At 44.2% G+C, this 17667-nt stretch overlaps 1 protein-coding gene across 8 annotated transcripts in view; it reads right to left on the reverse strand.

Annotated features, from left to right (window-relative positions):
- Positions 1-17667, reverse strand: part of LRCH2 (leucine rich repeats and calponin homology domain containing 2) — a 337409-nt gene that overhangs the window by 243886 nt on the left and 75856 nt on the right. For all 8 annotated transcript variants that reach the window (XR_010183107.1, XM_063937538.1, XM_063937536.1 and 5 more), the window contains exons 2-4: positions 9974-10118; positions 362-488; positions 145-250 (exon numbers count right to left, since the gene is read on the reverse strand). Coding sequence is in view for 7 of the 8 variants with exons in the window: in XM_063937538.1 (XP_063793608.1) it covers positions 145-250; positions 362-488; positions 9974-10118 (378 nt within the window). In the remaining variant the exon portion in view is untranslated. The remainder of the gene's footprint in view (positions 1-144; positions 251-361; positions 489-9973; positions 10119-17667) is intronic.

Here is a 17667-nt window from a genome sequence, read left to right on the forward strand (position 1 = left end):
AATAATTACGAAGGCTAAAATGATAACCCCCACACTAAGCACCCTAATATTTTTGACCCAGTAAAAATACATTGTGCAGAGGTAGTGAAGAAAAAAAAAAACATAACTTACAGGTAATGCTCCTATATCAAATCGCAAACTTACCATCTGGCAAGACATGGAGATTATTCCTTCTCAAATTAATTTCTCTAAGTGAATGGAGTTTTCCTACTTGTGAAGGAAGAACTTGTATTTCATTACAGCTAACATCCTAAGAAAAGAAAACAAAATAAAAAGAATAAACCACGACAAATAAATAAAAACAAGTTTCATGCCAAAATAAAATAAATAAATTAAAAAATAAATAAATAAATATACTTACCAGTTCCATTAAATCTCTCAATTTTCCAACCTCCTCAGGAATGGACAACAGTTTATTATTACTAACGACCAACACTTTCAGTGGCAAGTCAAAAAGATATTTTGGCAACGTGGAAAGAAGATTTCGACTGAAAAGAAAAAATATAAAACAAATGTTAAAAGTAACATTTAATTAATAAGAAAAGTCCTTGCAACATCAGATCCGGTTATTGGGGCTCAGCCTAAAAATACCCCAGCATACATAAAGAAAGTCATTTTTAGCCAATCTGATGAAATTTCAGCATTTACCCGAGATGGCTAATGTTACGGATAGAGTGGGTGATATCGCGGAGGGTAATGTCTGGACGCTGAATCAATGTAAAAGGTGACAGTGCTGTGCAGTGCAGTGGGTGTGCAGTGTCACTGACACTGCACAGCACTCTCACCTTTTACATTGATTCAGTGAGTCAGTCAGTTCTGCCAGCCAGTCACTATTGTTAGCACCGGTGTCCCAATGCGCTGCATTACAGGGAAGTACAAGCACTAAATAAACTACAGCTCCCAGCAGCCTTTAGCGCCGAAGCATTCTGACGCTAAGGCCTGCTGGGAGCTGTAGTTTATAGAGTGCATCTTCTTCCCTGAAATGCGGCGCGTTGGGACACCGGCGCTAACAATAGTGACTGGCTGCTTGGCTGCTGTGCGAGTCTCAGGGAGAGCCACTGCCAAAGGGAGGACAGCAGCTTAGCTGCTTCCAGGAGTAGAAGCAGGAGAAGCAATACCCGCCCCTCACCCACTCGCAGTATCTCGCTCCCCATCCGCAGTACCCCCACACTCACGCTCCACCACCCGCGGTGGCTCTGGACCCCCTCCCCCACCCGCAGCACCCCCGCACCCACGGTGGCTCCGGACCCCCACCCGCGGCACCCACACACCCGCGGCACCCACACACCCGCCCCTCCTACAACTGCGGCACCAGCCCCTCCCCCACCCGCGCCACCCCCGCCTCACCTGCGGTATACCCAGACCCCCTCCCCCATCCGCGTCTCCTCTGTACCCGCCACTCCCCCAACCACAGCACCTACTAGGCGATTCATCAGGCCCTACCTGAGCTGTTCATGCCGTTGCAAGGGGCTACAACCCCTTATCCGTTGCACGCCCTTTTTCATGCAATATTTAACCACTCACACAATTATGATTGGAGGTAATACACCATATAATACAAATATTGAACGCAACAAGGTCGTGCACAGGTTAAGGGGGCGTAGCCCTTTACGACGGCGTGAAGATCGCCCGTAGGGTACGATGAATCACCTAATATATCATATAATATGTAACCACTTAACGTTTACACTGTTCACTTCATCAGTGTCTCAGCGGGACGCGCTAGGAGGAGTGTGGATCGGTTGCTAGGTTACCGTTACGTCATCCACTGCAGCCAGATGCCGGAGCCACCGGGGACTTCCGGCCGCTCGGAACACTCGGTGTGTGTAATTCGGGTATTTAAGGTAAACACAGTTAACAGACTATTTGTTTCCACAGCATCTGTCCTTGAAAAAAAACACCATGCTCAGTGTTGAAACGTCGGACTGCTTTTCTATTGAAGTCCGTGGTGTACCGCCTGTGTTTTTTCTTGTTCTGGCAGGAGATATGCCATACATACAAGCAAACCATGTGTTTCTGTATACTAATTTAAGGAAGGCACCCCGGCATTATCAGTATTAACTGTTAGATATACAGTTGTGCTCATAAGTTTACATACCCTAGCAGAATTTGTGATTTTCTGGCCATTTGTCAGAGAACATGAATGATAACTCACGAACTTTTCTTTCACTCATGGTTAGTGGTTGGGTGAAGCCATTTATTGTCAAACAACTGTGTTTACTCTTTTTAAATCATAATGACAACAGAAACTACCCAAATGATCCTGATCAAAAGTTTACATACCCTGGAGATTTTGGCCTGATAACATGCACACAAGTTGACACAAACAGGTTTGAATGGCTACAAAAGGTAACCTTCCTCATCTGTGATCTGTTTGCTTGTAATCAGTGTGTGTGTGTATAAAAGGTCAGTGAGTTTCTGGACTCCTGAAAGACCCTTGCATCTTTCATCCTGTGCTGCACTGACATGTCTGGATTCTGAGTCATGGGGAAAGCAAAAGAATTGTCAAAGGATCTGCGGGAAAAGGTAATTGAACTGTATAAAAAAGGAAAGGGATATAAAAAGATATTCAAGCAATTGAGAAGCCAATCAGCAGTGTTCAAACTCTAATTAAGAAGTGGAAAATGAGGGATTCTGTGGAAACCAAATCACGGTCAGGTAGACTAACAAAAATTTTAGCCACAACTGCCAGGAAAATTGTTCGGGATGCAAACAAAAATCCACAAATAACTTCAGCTGAAATACAGGACTCTCTGAAAAAAAGTGGTGTGGTTGTTTCAAGATGCACAATAAGGAGGCATTTGAAGAAAAATGGGCTGCATGGTCGAGTCGCCAGAAGAAAGCCATTACTACGCGAATGCCACAAAGCATCCCACTTACAATACTCCAAACAGCACAGAGACAAGCCTCAAAACATCTGGAACAAAGTTATTTGGAGTGATGAGACCAAAAATAAGATTTTACTCACCGGTAAATCTATTTCTCGTAGTCCGTAGTGGATGCTGGGACTCCGTAAGGACCATGGGGATTAGCGGCTCCGCAGGAGACTGGGCACAACTAAAGAAAGCTTTAGGACTACCTGGTGTGCACTGGCTCCTCCCACTAAGACCCTCCTCCAGACCTCAGTTAGGATACTGTGCCCGGAAGAGCGGACACAATAAGGAAGGATTTTGAATCCCGGGTAAGACTCATACCAGCCACACCAATCACACCGTATAACTCGTGATACTATACCCAGTTAACAGTATGAAATATAACTGAGCCTCTCAACAGATGGCTCAACAATAACCCTTTAGTTAGGCAATAACTATAAACAAGTATTGCAGACAATCCGCACTTGGGATGGGCGCCCAGCATCCACTACGGACTACGAGAAATAGATTTACCGGTGAGTAAAATCTTATTTTCTCTGACGTCCTAAGTGGATGCTGGGACTCCGTAAGGACCATGGGGATTATACCAAAGCTCCCCAACGGGCGGGAGAGTGCGGATGACTCTGCAGCACCGAATGAGCAAACTCTAGGTCCTCCTCAGCCAGGGTATCAAACTTGTAGACTCCTACAAAAATGTTTTGACCCGACCAAGTAACAGCTCGGCAAAGTTGTAAAGCCGAGACCCCTCGGGCAGCCGCCCAAGAAGAGCCCACTTTCCTCGTGGAATGGGCTTTTACAGATTTAGGGTGCGGCAGTCCAGCCGCTGAATGTGCAAGTTGAATCGTGCTACAGATCCAGCGAGCAATCGTCTGCTTAGAAGCAGGAGCACCCAGCTTGCTATGTGCATACAGGATAAATAGCGAGTCAGTTTTCCTGACTCCAGCTGTCCTGGAAACATATACTTTTCAGGGCCCTGACTACATCCAGTAACTTGGAATCCTCCAAGTCCCAAGTAGCCGCAGGCACCACAATAGGTTGGTTCACATGAAAAACTGATACCACCTTAGGAAGGAATTGGAACGAGTCCTCAATTCCGCCTTATCCATATAAAATACAGATAAGGGCTTTTGTATGACAAAGCCGCCAATTCTGATACACGCCTGGCCGACGCCAAGGCCCACAGAATGACCACTTTCCACGTGAGGTATTATAGCTCCACGGATTTAAGTGGCTCAACCCAATGCGACTTCAGGAAATCCAACACCACGTTGAGATCCCACGGTGCCACTGGAGGCACAAACGGGGGCTGACTATGCAGCACTTCCTTAACAAAAGTCTGAACAGTACGGATGGTGTAATGGTTAGCATTACTGCCTCACAGCACTGAGGTCATGGGTTCAATTCCCACCATGGCCCTAACTGTGGGGAGTTTGTATATTCTCCCCGTACTTGCGTGGGTTTCCTCCGGGTACTCTGGTTTCCTCCCACAATCCAAAAATATACTGGTAGGTTAATTGGCTCCCAACAAAATTAACCCTAGCATGAATGTGTGTGCGTGTACATGTGATAGGGAATATAGATTGTAAGCTCCACTGGGGCAGGGACTGATGTGAATGACCGAATATTCTCTGTAAAGCGCTGCGGAATATGTGTGCGCTATATAAATAACTGGTAATAAATAAATAAATAACTTCAGGCAGGGAAGCCAGTTCAATTTTTGGAAGAAAATCGATAGAGCCGAAATCTGGACCTTAATGGAACCCAATTTTAGGCCCATAGTCACCTCTGACTGTAGGAAGTGCAGAAATCGACCTAGCTGAAATTTCTCCTTTGGGGCCTTCCTGGCCTCACAGTAAGCAACATATTTCCGCCATATGCGGTGATAATGGTTTGCGTTCACTTCTTTCCTAGCTGTAAATAGCGTAGGGATAACTTCCTCCGGAATTCCCTTTTCCTTCAGGATCCGGCGTTCAACCGCCATGCCGTCAACGCAGCCGCGGTACGTCTTGGAACAGACAGGCCCCCTGCTGCAGCAGGTCCTGTCTGAGCGGCAGAGGCCATGGGTCCTCTGAGATCATTTCTTGGAGTTCTGGTTACCAAGCTCTTCTTGGCCAACCCGGAACAATGAGTATAGTTCTTACTCCTCTCCTTCTTATTATTCTTATTACCCTGGGTAAGAGAGGCAGAGAAGGGAACACATACACCGACTGGTACACCCACAGTGTTACTAGAGCGTCCACAGCTATCGCCTGAGGGTCCTTGACCTGGCGCAATATCTTTGTAACTTTTAGTTGAGGCGGGACGCCATCATGTCCACCTGTGGCCTTTCCCAACGGTGTACAATCATTTGGAAGACTTCTGGATGAAGTCCCCACTCTCCCGGGTGGAGGTCGTGTCTTCTGAGAAAGTCTGCTTCTCAGTTGTCCACTCCGGGAATGAACACTGCTGACAGTGCTAACACATGATTTTCCGCCCATCGGAGAATCCTTGTGGCTTCTGCCATCACCATCCTGCTTCTTGTGCCGCCCTGTCGGTTTACATGAGCGACCGCCGTGATGTTGTCTGACTGGATCAGCACCGGCCGGTGTTGAAGCAGGGGTCTAGCCTGACTTAGGGCATTGTAAATGGCCCTCAGTTCCAGAATATTTATGTGTAGGGAAGTCCCCTGACTTTTCCATAGCCTTGGAAGTTCCTTCCCTGTGTGACTGCCCCCCAGCCTCGAAGGCTGGCATCCGTGGTCAACAGGACCCAGTCCTGTATGCCGAATCTGCGGCCCCCTAGAAGATGAGCACTCTGCAGCCACCACCACAGCGACACCCTGACCCTTGGAGACAGGGTTAACCGCCGATGCATCTGAAGATGCGACCCGGACCACTTGTCCAACAGATCCCACTGGGAACTCCTTGCATGGGACCTGGCGAATGGAATTTCTTCGTAAGAAGCTACCATCTTTCCCAGGGCTCGCGTGCATTGATGCACCGACACCTGTATACGTATTAGGAGGTCTCTGTCTAGAGATAACAACTCCTTGGACTTCCTCCGGGAGAAACCTTTTTTATCCTGTTCTGTGTCCAGAACCATACCCAGGAACAGTATACGCGTCGTAGGAACCAGCTGCGACTTTGGAATATTCAGAATCCAGCCGTGCTGTTGTAGCACTTCCCGAGATAGTGCTACTCCGACGACCAACTGCTCCCTGGACCTCGCCTTTATAAGGAGATCGTCCAAGTACGGGATAATTATTTCGGCCATTACCTTGGTAAATACCTCGGTGCCGGGGACAGAGCAACGGCAACGTCTGGAATTGGTAATGACAATCCTGTACCACAATATTGAGGTACTCCTGGTGAAGAGGGTAAATAGGGACATGCAGGTAATCATCCTTGATGTCCAGTGATACCATGAAATTCTCCAGGCTTGCAATAATCGCCCTGAGCGATTCCATTTTGAACTTGAACCTTCGTATATAAGTGTTCAAGGATTTCAATTTTAGAATGGGTCTCACCGAACCGTCTGGTTTCGGTACCACAACATTTAGGAATAGTAACCCCGGCCTTGTTGAAGGAGGGGTACCTTGATTTAACCTGCTGGAAGTACAGCTTGTGAATTGCCGCCAGTACTACCTTTCTCCGAGGGCAGCAGGCAAGGCTGATGTGAGGTAACGGCGAGGGGGAGTCACCTCGAACTCCAGCCTGTATCCCTGTGATACTATTTGCAGAACCTAGGGATCCACCTGTGGGCAAGCCCACTGGTCCCTGAAGTTCCCGATACGCGCCCTTACCGCACCTGTCTCCACCTGTGGAGCCCCAGCGTCATGCTGTGGACTCAGAGGAAGCGGGGGAAGATTTTTGATCCTGGGAACTGGCTGCTGGTGCAGCTTTTTCCTTCTTCCCTTGCCTCTGTGCAGAAAGGAAGCGCCTTTGACCCGCTTGCTTTTCTGAAGCCGAAAGGACTGTACCTGAAAATACGGTGCTTTCTTAGGCTGTGAGGAAACCTGAGGTAAAAAAATTTCTTCCCAGCTGTTGCTGTGGATACGAGGTCCCAGAGACCATCCCCAAACAATTCCTCACCCTTATAAGGCAGAATCTTCATGTGCCTTTTACAGGCAGCATCACCTGTCCACTGCCGGGTTTCTAATACCCTCCTGGCAGAACGTACATTGCATTAATTCTGGATGCCAGCCGGCAAATATCCCTCTGTGCATCCTTTATATATAAGACGACGTCTTTAATATGCTCTATGTTAGCAAAATATTATCCCTGTCTTAGAGTATTAATATTATCTGACAGGGTATCAGACCACGCTGCAGCAGCACTATTTATGCTGAGGCAATTGCAGGTCTCAGTATATAACCTGAGTGTGTATATACATACTTCAGGATAGCCTCCTGCTTTTTATCAGCAGGTTCCTTCAAGGTGGCCGTATCCTAAGACGGCAGTGCCACCTTTTTTGACAAACGTGTGAGCGCCTTATCCACCCTAAGGGATATCTCCCAACGTGACCTATCCTCTGGCGGGAAAGGGTACGCCATCAGTAACTTTTTAGAAATTACCAGTTTCTTATCGGGGGAACCCACGCTTCTTTACACACTTCATTCATTCATCTGATGGGGGAACAAAACACTGGCTGCTTTTTCTCCCCAAAAATAAAACCCCTTTTATGTGGTACTTGGGTTCATGTCAGAAAATGCGTAACACATTTTTCATTGCCGAGATCATGTAACGGATGTTCCTAGTGGATTGTGTATATGTCTCAACCTCGTCGACACTGGAGTCAGACTCCGTGTCGACATCTGTCTGCCATCTGAGGTAACGGGCGGTTTTTTTTTAGCCCCTGATGGCCTTTGAGACGCCTGGGCAGGCGCGGGCTGAGAAGCCGGCTGTCCCACAGCTGTTACGTCATCCAGCCTTTTATGTAAGGAGTTGACACGGTCGTTTAATACCTTCCACCTATCCATCCACTCTGGTGTCGGCCCCACAGGGGGCGACATCCCATTTATCGGCCTCTGCTCCGCCTCCACGTAACCTTCCTCATCCAACATGTCGACACAGCCGTACCGACACACCGCACACACACAGGGAATGCTCTGACTGAGGACAGGACCCCTCAAAAGTCCTTTGGGGAGACAGAGAGAGAGTATGCCAGCACACACCAGAGCGCTATATAATGCAGGGATTAACACTGTAACTGAGTGATTTTTCCCCCAATAGCTGCTTGTATACATATATTGCGCCTAAATTTAGTGCCCCCCCCTCTCTTTTTAACCCTTTGAGCCTGAAAACTACAGGGGAGAGCCTGGGGAGCTGTCTTCCAGCTGCACTGTGAAGAAAAAATGGCGCCAGTGTGCTGAGGGAGAAGCCCCACCCCTTTTTCGGCGGACTTTCTCCCGCTTTTTCTGGAATACTGGCAGGGGTAATTTTACATCTATATAGCCTCTAGGACTATATATGATGTAGATTTGCCAGCCAAGGTGTCATATATTGCCCTCAGGGCGCCCCCCCCAGCGCCCTGCACCCATCAGTGACCGGAGTGTGAGGTGTACATGAGGAGCAATGGCGCACAGCTGCACACAGACCGAAGTCTTCTGCCGCCGATTTTCCGGACCATCTTCATGCTTCTGGCTCTGTAAGGGGGACGGCGGCGCGGCTCCGGGAACGAACACCAAGGTCGGGTCCTGCGGTCGATCCCTCTGGAGCTAATGGTGTCCAGTAGCCTAAGAAGCCCAAACTACCACCTGTTAGGTAGGTTCGCTTCTTCTCCCCTTAGTCCCTCGCTGCAGTGAGTCTGTTGCCAGCAGATCTCACTGTAAAATAAAAAACCTAAATATACTTTCTTTCTAGGAGCTCAGGAGAGCCCCTAGTGTGCATCCAGCTCAGCCGGGCACAAGAATCTAACTGAGGTCTGGAGGAGGGTCTTAGTGGGAGGAGCCAGTGCACACCAGGTAGTCCTAAAGCTTTCTTTAGTTGTGCCCAGTCTCCTGCGGAGCCGCTAATCCCCATGGTCCTTACGGAGTCCCAGCATCCACTTAGGACGTCAGAGAAATTGAACTTTTTAGCCACAACCATAAACATTACATTTGGAGAGGAGTCAACAAGGCCTATGATGAAAGGTACACTAGTCCTACTATGAAACACAGAGGTGGATCGCTGATGTTTTGGGGATGTGTGAGCTACAAAGGCACTGGAAACTTGCTCAAAATTGATGGCAAGATGAATGCAGCATGTTATCAGAAAATACTGGAGGAAAATTTGCACTCATCAGCCCGGAAGCTGCGCATGGGACGTACTTGGAGGTTCCAACATGACAATGATCCAAAACACAAGGCCAAGTAGACCCGTCATTGGCTACAGCAGAATAAAGTTAAGGTTCTGGAGTGGCCATCTCAGTCTCCTGACCTCATTATCATTGAGCCACTCTGGGGAGATCTCAAACGTGCAGTTCATGCAAGACAGCCCAAGAATTTACAGGAACTGGAGGCTTTTTGCCAAGAAGAATGGGCAGCTTTACCATCTGAGAAAATAAAGAGCATCATCCACAACTACCACAAAAGACTTCAAGCTGTCATTGATGTTAAAGGGCGCAATACACGGTATTAAGAACTGGGGTATGTAAACTTTTGATCAGGGTCATTTGGGTAGTTTCTGTTGTCATTATGATTTAAAAAGAGTAAACACAGTTGTTTGACAATAAATGGCTTCACCCAACCACTAACCATGACTGAAAGAAAAGTTTGTGAGTTATCATTCATATTCTCTGATAAATGGCCAGAAAATCACAAATTCTGCTAGGGTATGTAAACTTATAAGCACAACTGTATATACACATGCACACAAAATAAATATATATATATACATACACACACATATACACACACATATACACACACATATACACACACACATACTGCTATTTGGGACCTTTGATGACTCTGGTGTAAGGTTGTGCTGCTTGGCATAGGTCACATGCTGACAGCAACATTGGTTATATCTTTCAGCATACGTAACAAAAACAATTTGCCTTTAATAAATGCCTAGCGAGTGCACCTTTATTTATATATATATATATACACACACCGGTATCAAAACAAAGTTCAAACATACCTGATGTTTAAATATGTTAACATTTGAAGATGCTTAATTGTCTCAGGAATGCACTTGATGCAGTTGTGATATAAATTTAAGGTTTCAAGTGGTGCAAACAGGCAAACATCATGTGGTATCTCTGTAAATCTGTTTTTGGAGAGGTCTAAAAAAAATAAAAAATAAAATACACATATGTTACATTGCATGCCTAAACAAAAAGCCAATTATTAGACAAGAAACCCTACTGTGTGTACAGTTATTAACAATGTTTTAAGGAACATGCAAGAAAATATATACTGAATTCAGTGACCCCCTTTTCAAGATGCAAACCGGGATTTAGCCAAGTATCACAATATGTTAATACAAACAAGCAATAGAGAACATAAGATACAGATTCTTTGCAAAAGTAGGTTTGATGCATCAGCCATTCTACATTGTGAGTTACATTTTACAATATGCTGTTTTAGATCAATGTTACAATGTACAGTTTTACATATCTCTTTTCCCTGTAAATGTAAAGTTATTCAAAAGAACTATTAAATGTTATTCTCTGTGACGGTAACACTGGAAAAACCATCATGCCAACAGAGCATTTTCTGACTTTAGTTGTCAGACTAAGGTTTAGTCAATAGTCACCTTTACTTTTCTTATAATGCGCTAATCAGTTTTAATTCATCCAGAGTATACATCCATGGCGACTGGGTTTATTTAAGAATTAGGAGAACAAGTAACCCTGATCTACTATGACAGCGGTGTACAACAAACATTCATATGATGAGACGTGTTCTTGCAAGAATATAACAACCTTATATCAGGAGACATTTCAAGGAACTACTGAGCTGACACAATCACATAAAAAAAATAAAAAAGGTCTGCATTTTATTCTGCTTACATTAAGTGTTGTCCCAACATAAAACAAATCTGGTGTTTATAAAGACATGCTAAACTTGTTCCCTTGTATTTGGGCAGTGATGAGTGTTTAACACCCACTGTTACAAGCCTGTACAAAAGAAGTGTTTCTAATTCTGCCGGTATGGACAGGAATAATATATAAAGGTCGACATGCAGCATGTCATCACTGCTGAAATACTGACAAGATAGAATGTTGACCAGGGTTGGCTGGTTTTAACCAAGTTGTTTTTTATTATGCTCTTATTACAGGCACAGCGCCATGACTTATTAAAAAAAAACTATTATACTAAAAATAATAGTGTTTTTATTCAATGTTTAATGCTAATGAGATGCCCAGTACTAATGATTATCTCATTTGTGTGTTTGTGTCTGTGTATCTCTGAAAAGTGCTTTTCCATTTTCCATTTTAATTTACTATTCAGAATTATTTAATTATAATAAGTAAGACTATTGCTTAACATTAACTTATTGTTCTTATTTTCAATTTCATCTATGAGTGTACTTTGTATGTATTAATGTGTTTAGTCTATCTACATATATTCAGATGTAATAGGAATACTAAGCCGTAAAAAAATGGTTGTATTGAAATATTTAAATAAATCAAATCCTAATATCATTAGTAATGTTAGAAAGCATTAAAACATTGTTGATCTAGTTATCTAGTACATGATTTAAAAAAAAATTTTCCATTAAAACATTAATGCAAAAAAAAAAAAAAAAAAAAGTGGTTTAAACCGAAAAAGCTTTATTTTTATTTTTTTTTAAAGTTTTTCCCCAACCCTGATGAAGACAAACAGTCCCTGGAGGTCTAGCAGTGACTTACCTGCTCCCAGCGGCAGCAGCACCGGCTTCTGGGTCCCAGTGGAGATGAACGCATAAGTTCTGGCAGAGATATGACAGGGAGCAGCGGTTCCAGGAAGAATTCTCCCCTATACCCAACCATCAGTTCCACCTTTAAATCTCCCCCTAGTGCCTAACCAACACCCCAACACCGCACACACTCTACAGCATAGCCTAACCTTCCACTTATGAATAACCCTAACCCTCCTGTCCCGCAGCTTAATCCCAATGTCGACATTCTGAGAATGTTGGCATTTCATGTTGACATTCTGAGTATGTCAACATGTTGTCCATTGACATTTAAACAATGGTGACAAAACTACTGACATTGTGCATGTTGACCTCATGACTGAATCCCCTGTAGACAGCCATAATTCCTTACATCAGATTAGAGAAAAGCAGCATGTATTATGCCTACAATCTGTTTGTCCAATACTGCTTTAGAAGTCCTTAGTCTAGGCGTGATCTTATTGCTATGCAAAACAGCGATGGTCAATGGCAGAAGAGCTACTCTCAAGGCTTTGTAAAATACATACAGATAACAGGTTTATGTAAAGTGACATGAAAACTGGATAACAGCCCCTTGAGACAGTTTAATGGCACTCAATGGATGAACACCTACCAAGGATCATAGATTTTCTTGAATTGGTGCCATTAATTGAATATATTCACTGATTTATTTTGATATTTGGGGGGTAACTTGTTCAAAAGATTCTTGGAAGATCTATACAATATTTAATATTTGCTTTCTGATACCAAGTCATACTGCTCTTCCATTATAAGGCATCGCTACCTAGTAAATTAAAGTGTTCCAAGAGAGAAAGTACTGTATGTGCTTGTTTACCAACTGCAATACCCTTAGTTGCCACATATCCGAAATAGAATATAAAGATGGCAGTTGGTGCCCTCTAACGTTATACTAATGGCCTTAGAAGAGACTGACATTATCTCAAGTCTACTGCGCTCACTGGCAGAACCATTCTAGACTACCGCATAAAACGCAATCACATACCACTGCTAAAGCAAGCTGCACAAAAGTTCAAACATATACAAAAACAGACAGAAAAACACTTTACACCCACAAGAAAATGCGCTAACCAGCTGCAGGTCAATGGACTTTCAAAAATAGGGTGTTACCCTCACCCCCAAAAAAGACACTCTAAACCCAAAAAAATTTTTCTAAAAGTCCTCTTTCCTGCGCTCTCTTAAATTCATAAAGAGAAAAGAATCTTCACTTATCTTAGACCCGATGTTCCTCTCAATTTTTCATGATCCTCATACCCAAATGTGTCGTCAAGGATAATATGACGTTAGCTTTTAACGATGGTACATGAAAAAGAGAGACCAAGGATACAATCTAGTGTAGTATGTTCGTAATCCTCTCCTCGTCCGGTCAAGGCTTGAAAAAGATCAACGGATTGATCGAAACGCGTTGGCTGATTGGGACAACTCGTGTATTTTGATATTTGGGGGGTAACTTGTTCAAAAGATTCTTGGAAGATCTATACAATATTTAATATTTGCTTTCTGATACCAAGTCATACTGCACTTCCATTATGAGGCATCGCTACCTAGTAAATTAAAGTGTTCCAAGAGAGAACATCGGGTCTAAGATAAGTGAAGATTCTTTTCTCTTTATGAATTTAAGAGAGCGCAGGAAAGAGGACTTTTAGAAAAAACTTTTTTGGTTTATATACAAAAACATAACTGATGCAGATTATTTTGGCCTAGAAAGTCAAATGAAAATATTGTAACAATGGTTCTAGGCGGTCACTTAGGTACAGCCGGGCTCATGGATTTTTGTTCCCAGCCCCACAGGGGTGTGTACAAAATGTACATGTCCGGAGCGAGATCGGGCTACGAGTGGGACAAGTTCAGCTATCATTCCAAACACAAAAATTCTATATTAGAATAAAAATATACTTTTATTTTTATAGTTTATAGTTTCAGATCTCAAAGGAGAACGCCGTTATCCATGAAACGTCTGTGATGAACAAAGAGGAACACTGAGTAGGAACAGCAGTCTCTCTTTAACTATTCATACACAATGCTTGATCAATGTTTCTGAATGTGTGAATGCCTTGAGGACATAGGGAAGAACCAATTAGTGGAGTTACAGAGCGGTTTCGTGTGGCGCTAATTAGATCTGAATGTGTAAAAGTAATAGGGATCCCTGTAAACATGGTGTGATCCTGTGTAATGTTAATCATCGAATGCAGTTTGCAAATGATATTCAATAAAAAAAAAGGTAACATCAACAGTGCATCATAGACTATCATTGCATGAAAATAACAAAATAGGTCTCATTAGTATTCATTACAGTAGACTTAAAAAAACCTACTAAAATAAATGTTTTGATGCATACAGACAACACTTCCAAACGCCATGAACTACAGCAATTCTGATCATATTAATGCTTAAATTATATATAGTACTGTCGCTACTGCCCCGTGCAACTACATAGGACATAGAGAAACACAAGTTGCCAACACGTGTGCACAGCGCTATACAGAATAAATTGTCCAAAAACAAGTTTTTACAGCGTGACAAGTTCTTGCCCTTTACACGCAAAGGAAAAAACAAGAACCCACAGCTAAACCAAGTGAGTCATCTAGGAAATTCACTGATAACTAGATTTATATGAATAGACTCTTCACTATATAGACCAATAATGAAAATGATGCCTGTTAAACAAGGACTTGGCAGTAGAAACAAACAGTAAGCATTAAAAGAAGGTATTGATTTGAAGAAATACAGTGCAGATATATTGTACTCCACAATCACTCGCATGTACATAGTGGGAAGTAGTTACAGTATCGGCAGTGACTAAGTTGATCCAGGAATGCAAGCCCCCAGTAACGTCAACAAGGCTTACATGCTACTTACAGCAGGTTAACCACTTAACTGACGATTTATTTCTCCAAAAACCGCTCCGAAATGGTCGTTGTGGTTTTATAAGTGAATTAGGTGAAGAACATGAATTTAACACTATCCCAAATGATTTAAGTAACAAAAAAACAAAAACAAAAAAAAGGGAAAAAAATTGTTTTTAATGTTTTGTTAAAATATTTTCCCCCAAACATCAATCTGGAACATCGTGACCATCGGTACATCGGACACATTGCAGCTTTCACAGCTTTCATTTTGAAAGCCGGGACAGCCTCCAGGTATACAGGGGAGGTCTGGGGGTGGCTTGGGAGGGTTAATTTACACTCCCCAGTGGCTGCCATTGTCTGCAGCCGCTGGAGGGGTGGATCCTGCCGTGCTGACCGATCAGCAGTGATCGGCAGCACAGCAATCAGTAGGGGAGAGTGCAGGGAGGCAAAGGAACTTTCCAGTCCCTCTGACAGCAGCAGCGGAGAGAAGTTTCCCTTCCCTGCGGCTGCTAACACTCTCTATCTGACTGGTCGCATCCATTTAAAATACATTTTAAAACACAAAGCGCCTAGCGCCCATAACATTTAAAGAAAGTGGTGCCATACTCCTATTGTCCAGTAAAAATGGTGCTGGGCAGCTGAGGGTTAACCCCTTCGGCGCCGCAGCCGCCATTGTCCACGTGGCAGGGGGATGGGGGCCAGAATACCCCTTTCAGGCTAGCAAAAATTTCCCGGGTCAGTGCACGAGAACGCTTAGTCTGAATGGGTCCTAAAGCAATACCCGGGACAAGCATCCCGGCATTTCATCCCTGGTTGCGACCTGGGTTGAAGCCAGAATCTACCCGGGATGCAGTGCAGTGTGAACAGGTAAACCGGGTTACGGCGTCCTAGCACCCGTTCTCCACACAGGAGGCGGCGGAGCTTAGAGATGATCTCCAAGCTCCGCCTCCGGTAGCGTCAGCGGTGACATCACCAATCCGGCAATATGCCAGGTCGGGCCGCACGTCTGAAAGGAGTCTCAAGCCGGGTCGCACCTTGGAAGCACCCGTGTACACATTCCCGGGTGCGATCCGGCTATGTAAGTCTGAAAGGGGTATAAGACCACCAATACAGGGTTAAATATGCTACATTACTAGCATGTTTACCGTTGCAGCCCTATTCCAGGTAACATGCTGTAGAAAAACATGTTAATGTTTTTTTGTACATTTTGACAAGCTGATGGGATTTTTAAGCATCCATGGGTGAGTAGATTTCTTTGTCAAATGCCTGTAACTGCTTTATTGGTAAACAACATTTTTTCTTGATTTTTGGGATATACTGCTGCTAGGATCCTTGAAGTCGAAACAGAGCAGGTTGGGAATCTGGCTAGGGTCATCAGCAGCACTTGTTCAGGATTATGGAGGACTGACTATGCTACTGGACAAATGAAAGGAAGAACTCTTGGGATAAGGGCCATTTGGCGCTGCTCACCTTTGCTGCAAGCATTATAAAGCATAGCATTATTACACAGTATGTAAACAGAAACATTATTTATATCCCTGCACTATTAAAAACAATATTAAAAAAAATAGGATTTTAATACCTACCGGTAAATCCTTTTCTCTTAGTCCGTAGATGATGCTGAGGACGCTTCAAGAACCATGGGGTATAGACGGGATCAGCAGGAGACATGGGCACTTTAAGACTTTAAAAGGGGTGTGAACTGGCTCCTCCCTCTATGCCCCTCCTCCAGACTTCAATTATAGGAACTGTGCCCAGGGAGACGGAGATTTCGAGGAAAAGGATTTATTTAATTTAAACTAAGGTGAGATACATACCAGCTCACACCACAAACATGCCGTACACCATGGCATTCAACACAACGCATGCAACGGCATGAATAACGTCAGCAACAGTCTGACTTAACGCAACACAACATGTGTGTAACCATAACTAATAACTGCAGATACAGTACGCACTGGGATGGGCACCCAGCATCCTCTACGGACTAAGAGAAAAGGATTTACCGGTAGGTATTAAAATCCTATTTTCTCATACGTCCTAGAGGATGCTGGGGACGCTTCAAGAACCATGGGGTTTATACCAAAGCTCTAGAACGGGCGGGAGAGTGCGGATGACTCTGCAGCACCGATTGACCCAACAAGAGGTCCTCATCAGCCAGGGTATCAAACTTGTAAAACTTTGCAAAGGTGTTTGATCCCAACCAAGTAGCTACTCAGCAAAGCTGTAATGTCGAGACCCCTCGGGCAGCCGCCCAGGATGCGCCCACCTTTCTGGTAGAATGGGCCTTCACCGATTTCGGTAACGGCAATCCCGCCGTAGAATGAAACTGCTGAATCGTATGACAGATCCAGCGTGCAATAGTTTGCTTAGAAGCAGGAGCCCTAATCTTGTTGGGGGCCCACAGGACAAACAGAGCCTCCGTTTTCCTAATCTGAGCCGTTCTGGCGACATAAATCTTCAAAGCTCTCACCACATTGAAAGACTTCGATTCCGCCAAGGCTTCAGTAGCCACTGGCACCACAATAGGCTGGTTCACGTGAAACGATGAAACCACTTTTGGCAGAAATTGCTGACGAGTTCTCAACTCCGCTCTATCTGCATGGAAGATTAAATAGGGGCTTTTGTGAGACAAAGCCGCTAATTCAGACACCCGCCTTGCGGATGCCAAGGCCAACAGCATGACCACTTTCCAAGTGAGGAATTTCAATTCAACCTTACGTAAAGATTCAAACCAATGAGATTGCAGGAACTACAACACCACATTAAGATCCCATGGTGCCACTGGGGGCACAAAGGGAGGTTGAATATGCAGCACGCCTTTCACAAAAGTCTGAACTTCTGGAAGGGAGGCCAATTGTTTTTGAAAGAAAATTGATAAGGCCGAAATTTGTACTTTAATGGAGCCTAACTTTAGGCCCGCATCCACACCTGCCTGCAGAAAATGGAGAAAACGTCCCAGCTGAAATTCCTCCGTAGGAGCCTTCTTGGATTCACACTAAGACACATATTTTCTCCAAATATGGTATTAATGTTTCGCCGTTACTTCTTTTATAGCCTGAAGCAGTGTGGGAATGACTTCAT

The sequence above is a fragment of the Pseudophryne corroboree genome, chromosome 8, assembly GCF_028390025.1.
Source record: "Pseudophryne corroboree isolate aPseCor3 chromosome 8, aPseCor3.hap2, whole genome shotgun sequence".
In the NCBI taxonomy this organism is placed as follows: Eukaryota; Metazoa; Chordata; class Amphibia; order Anura; family Myobatrachidae; genus Pseudophryne; species Pseudophryne corroboree.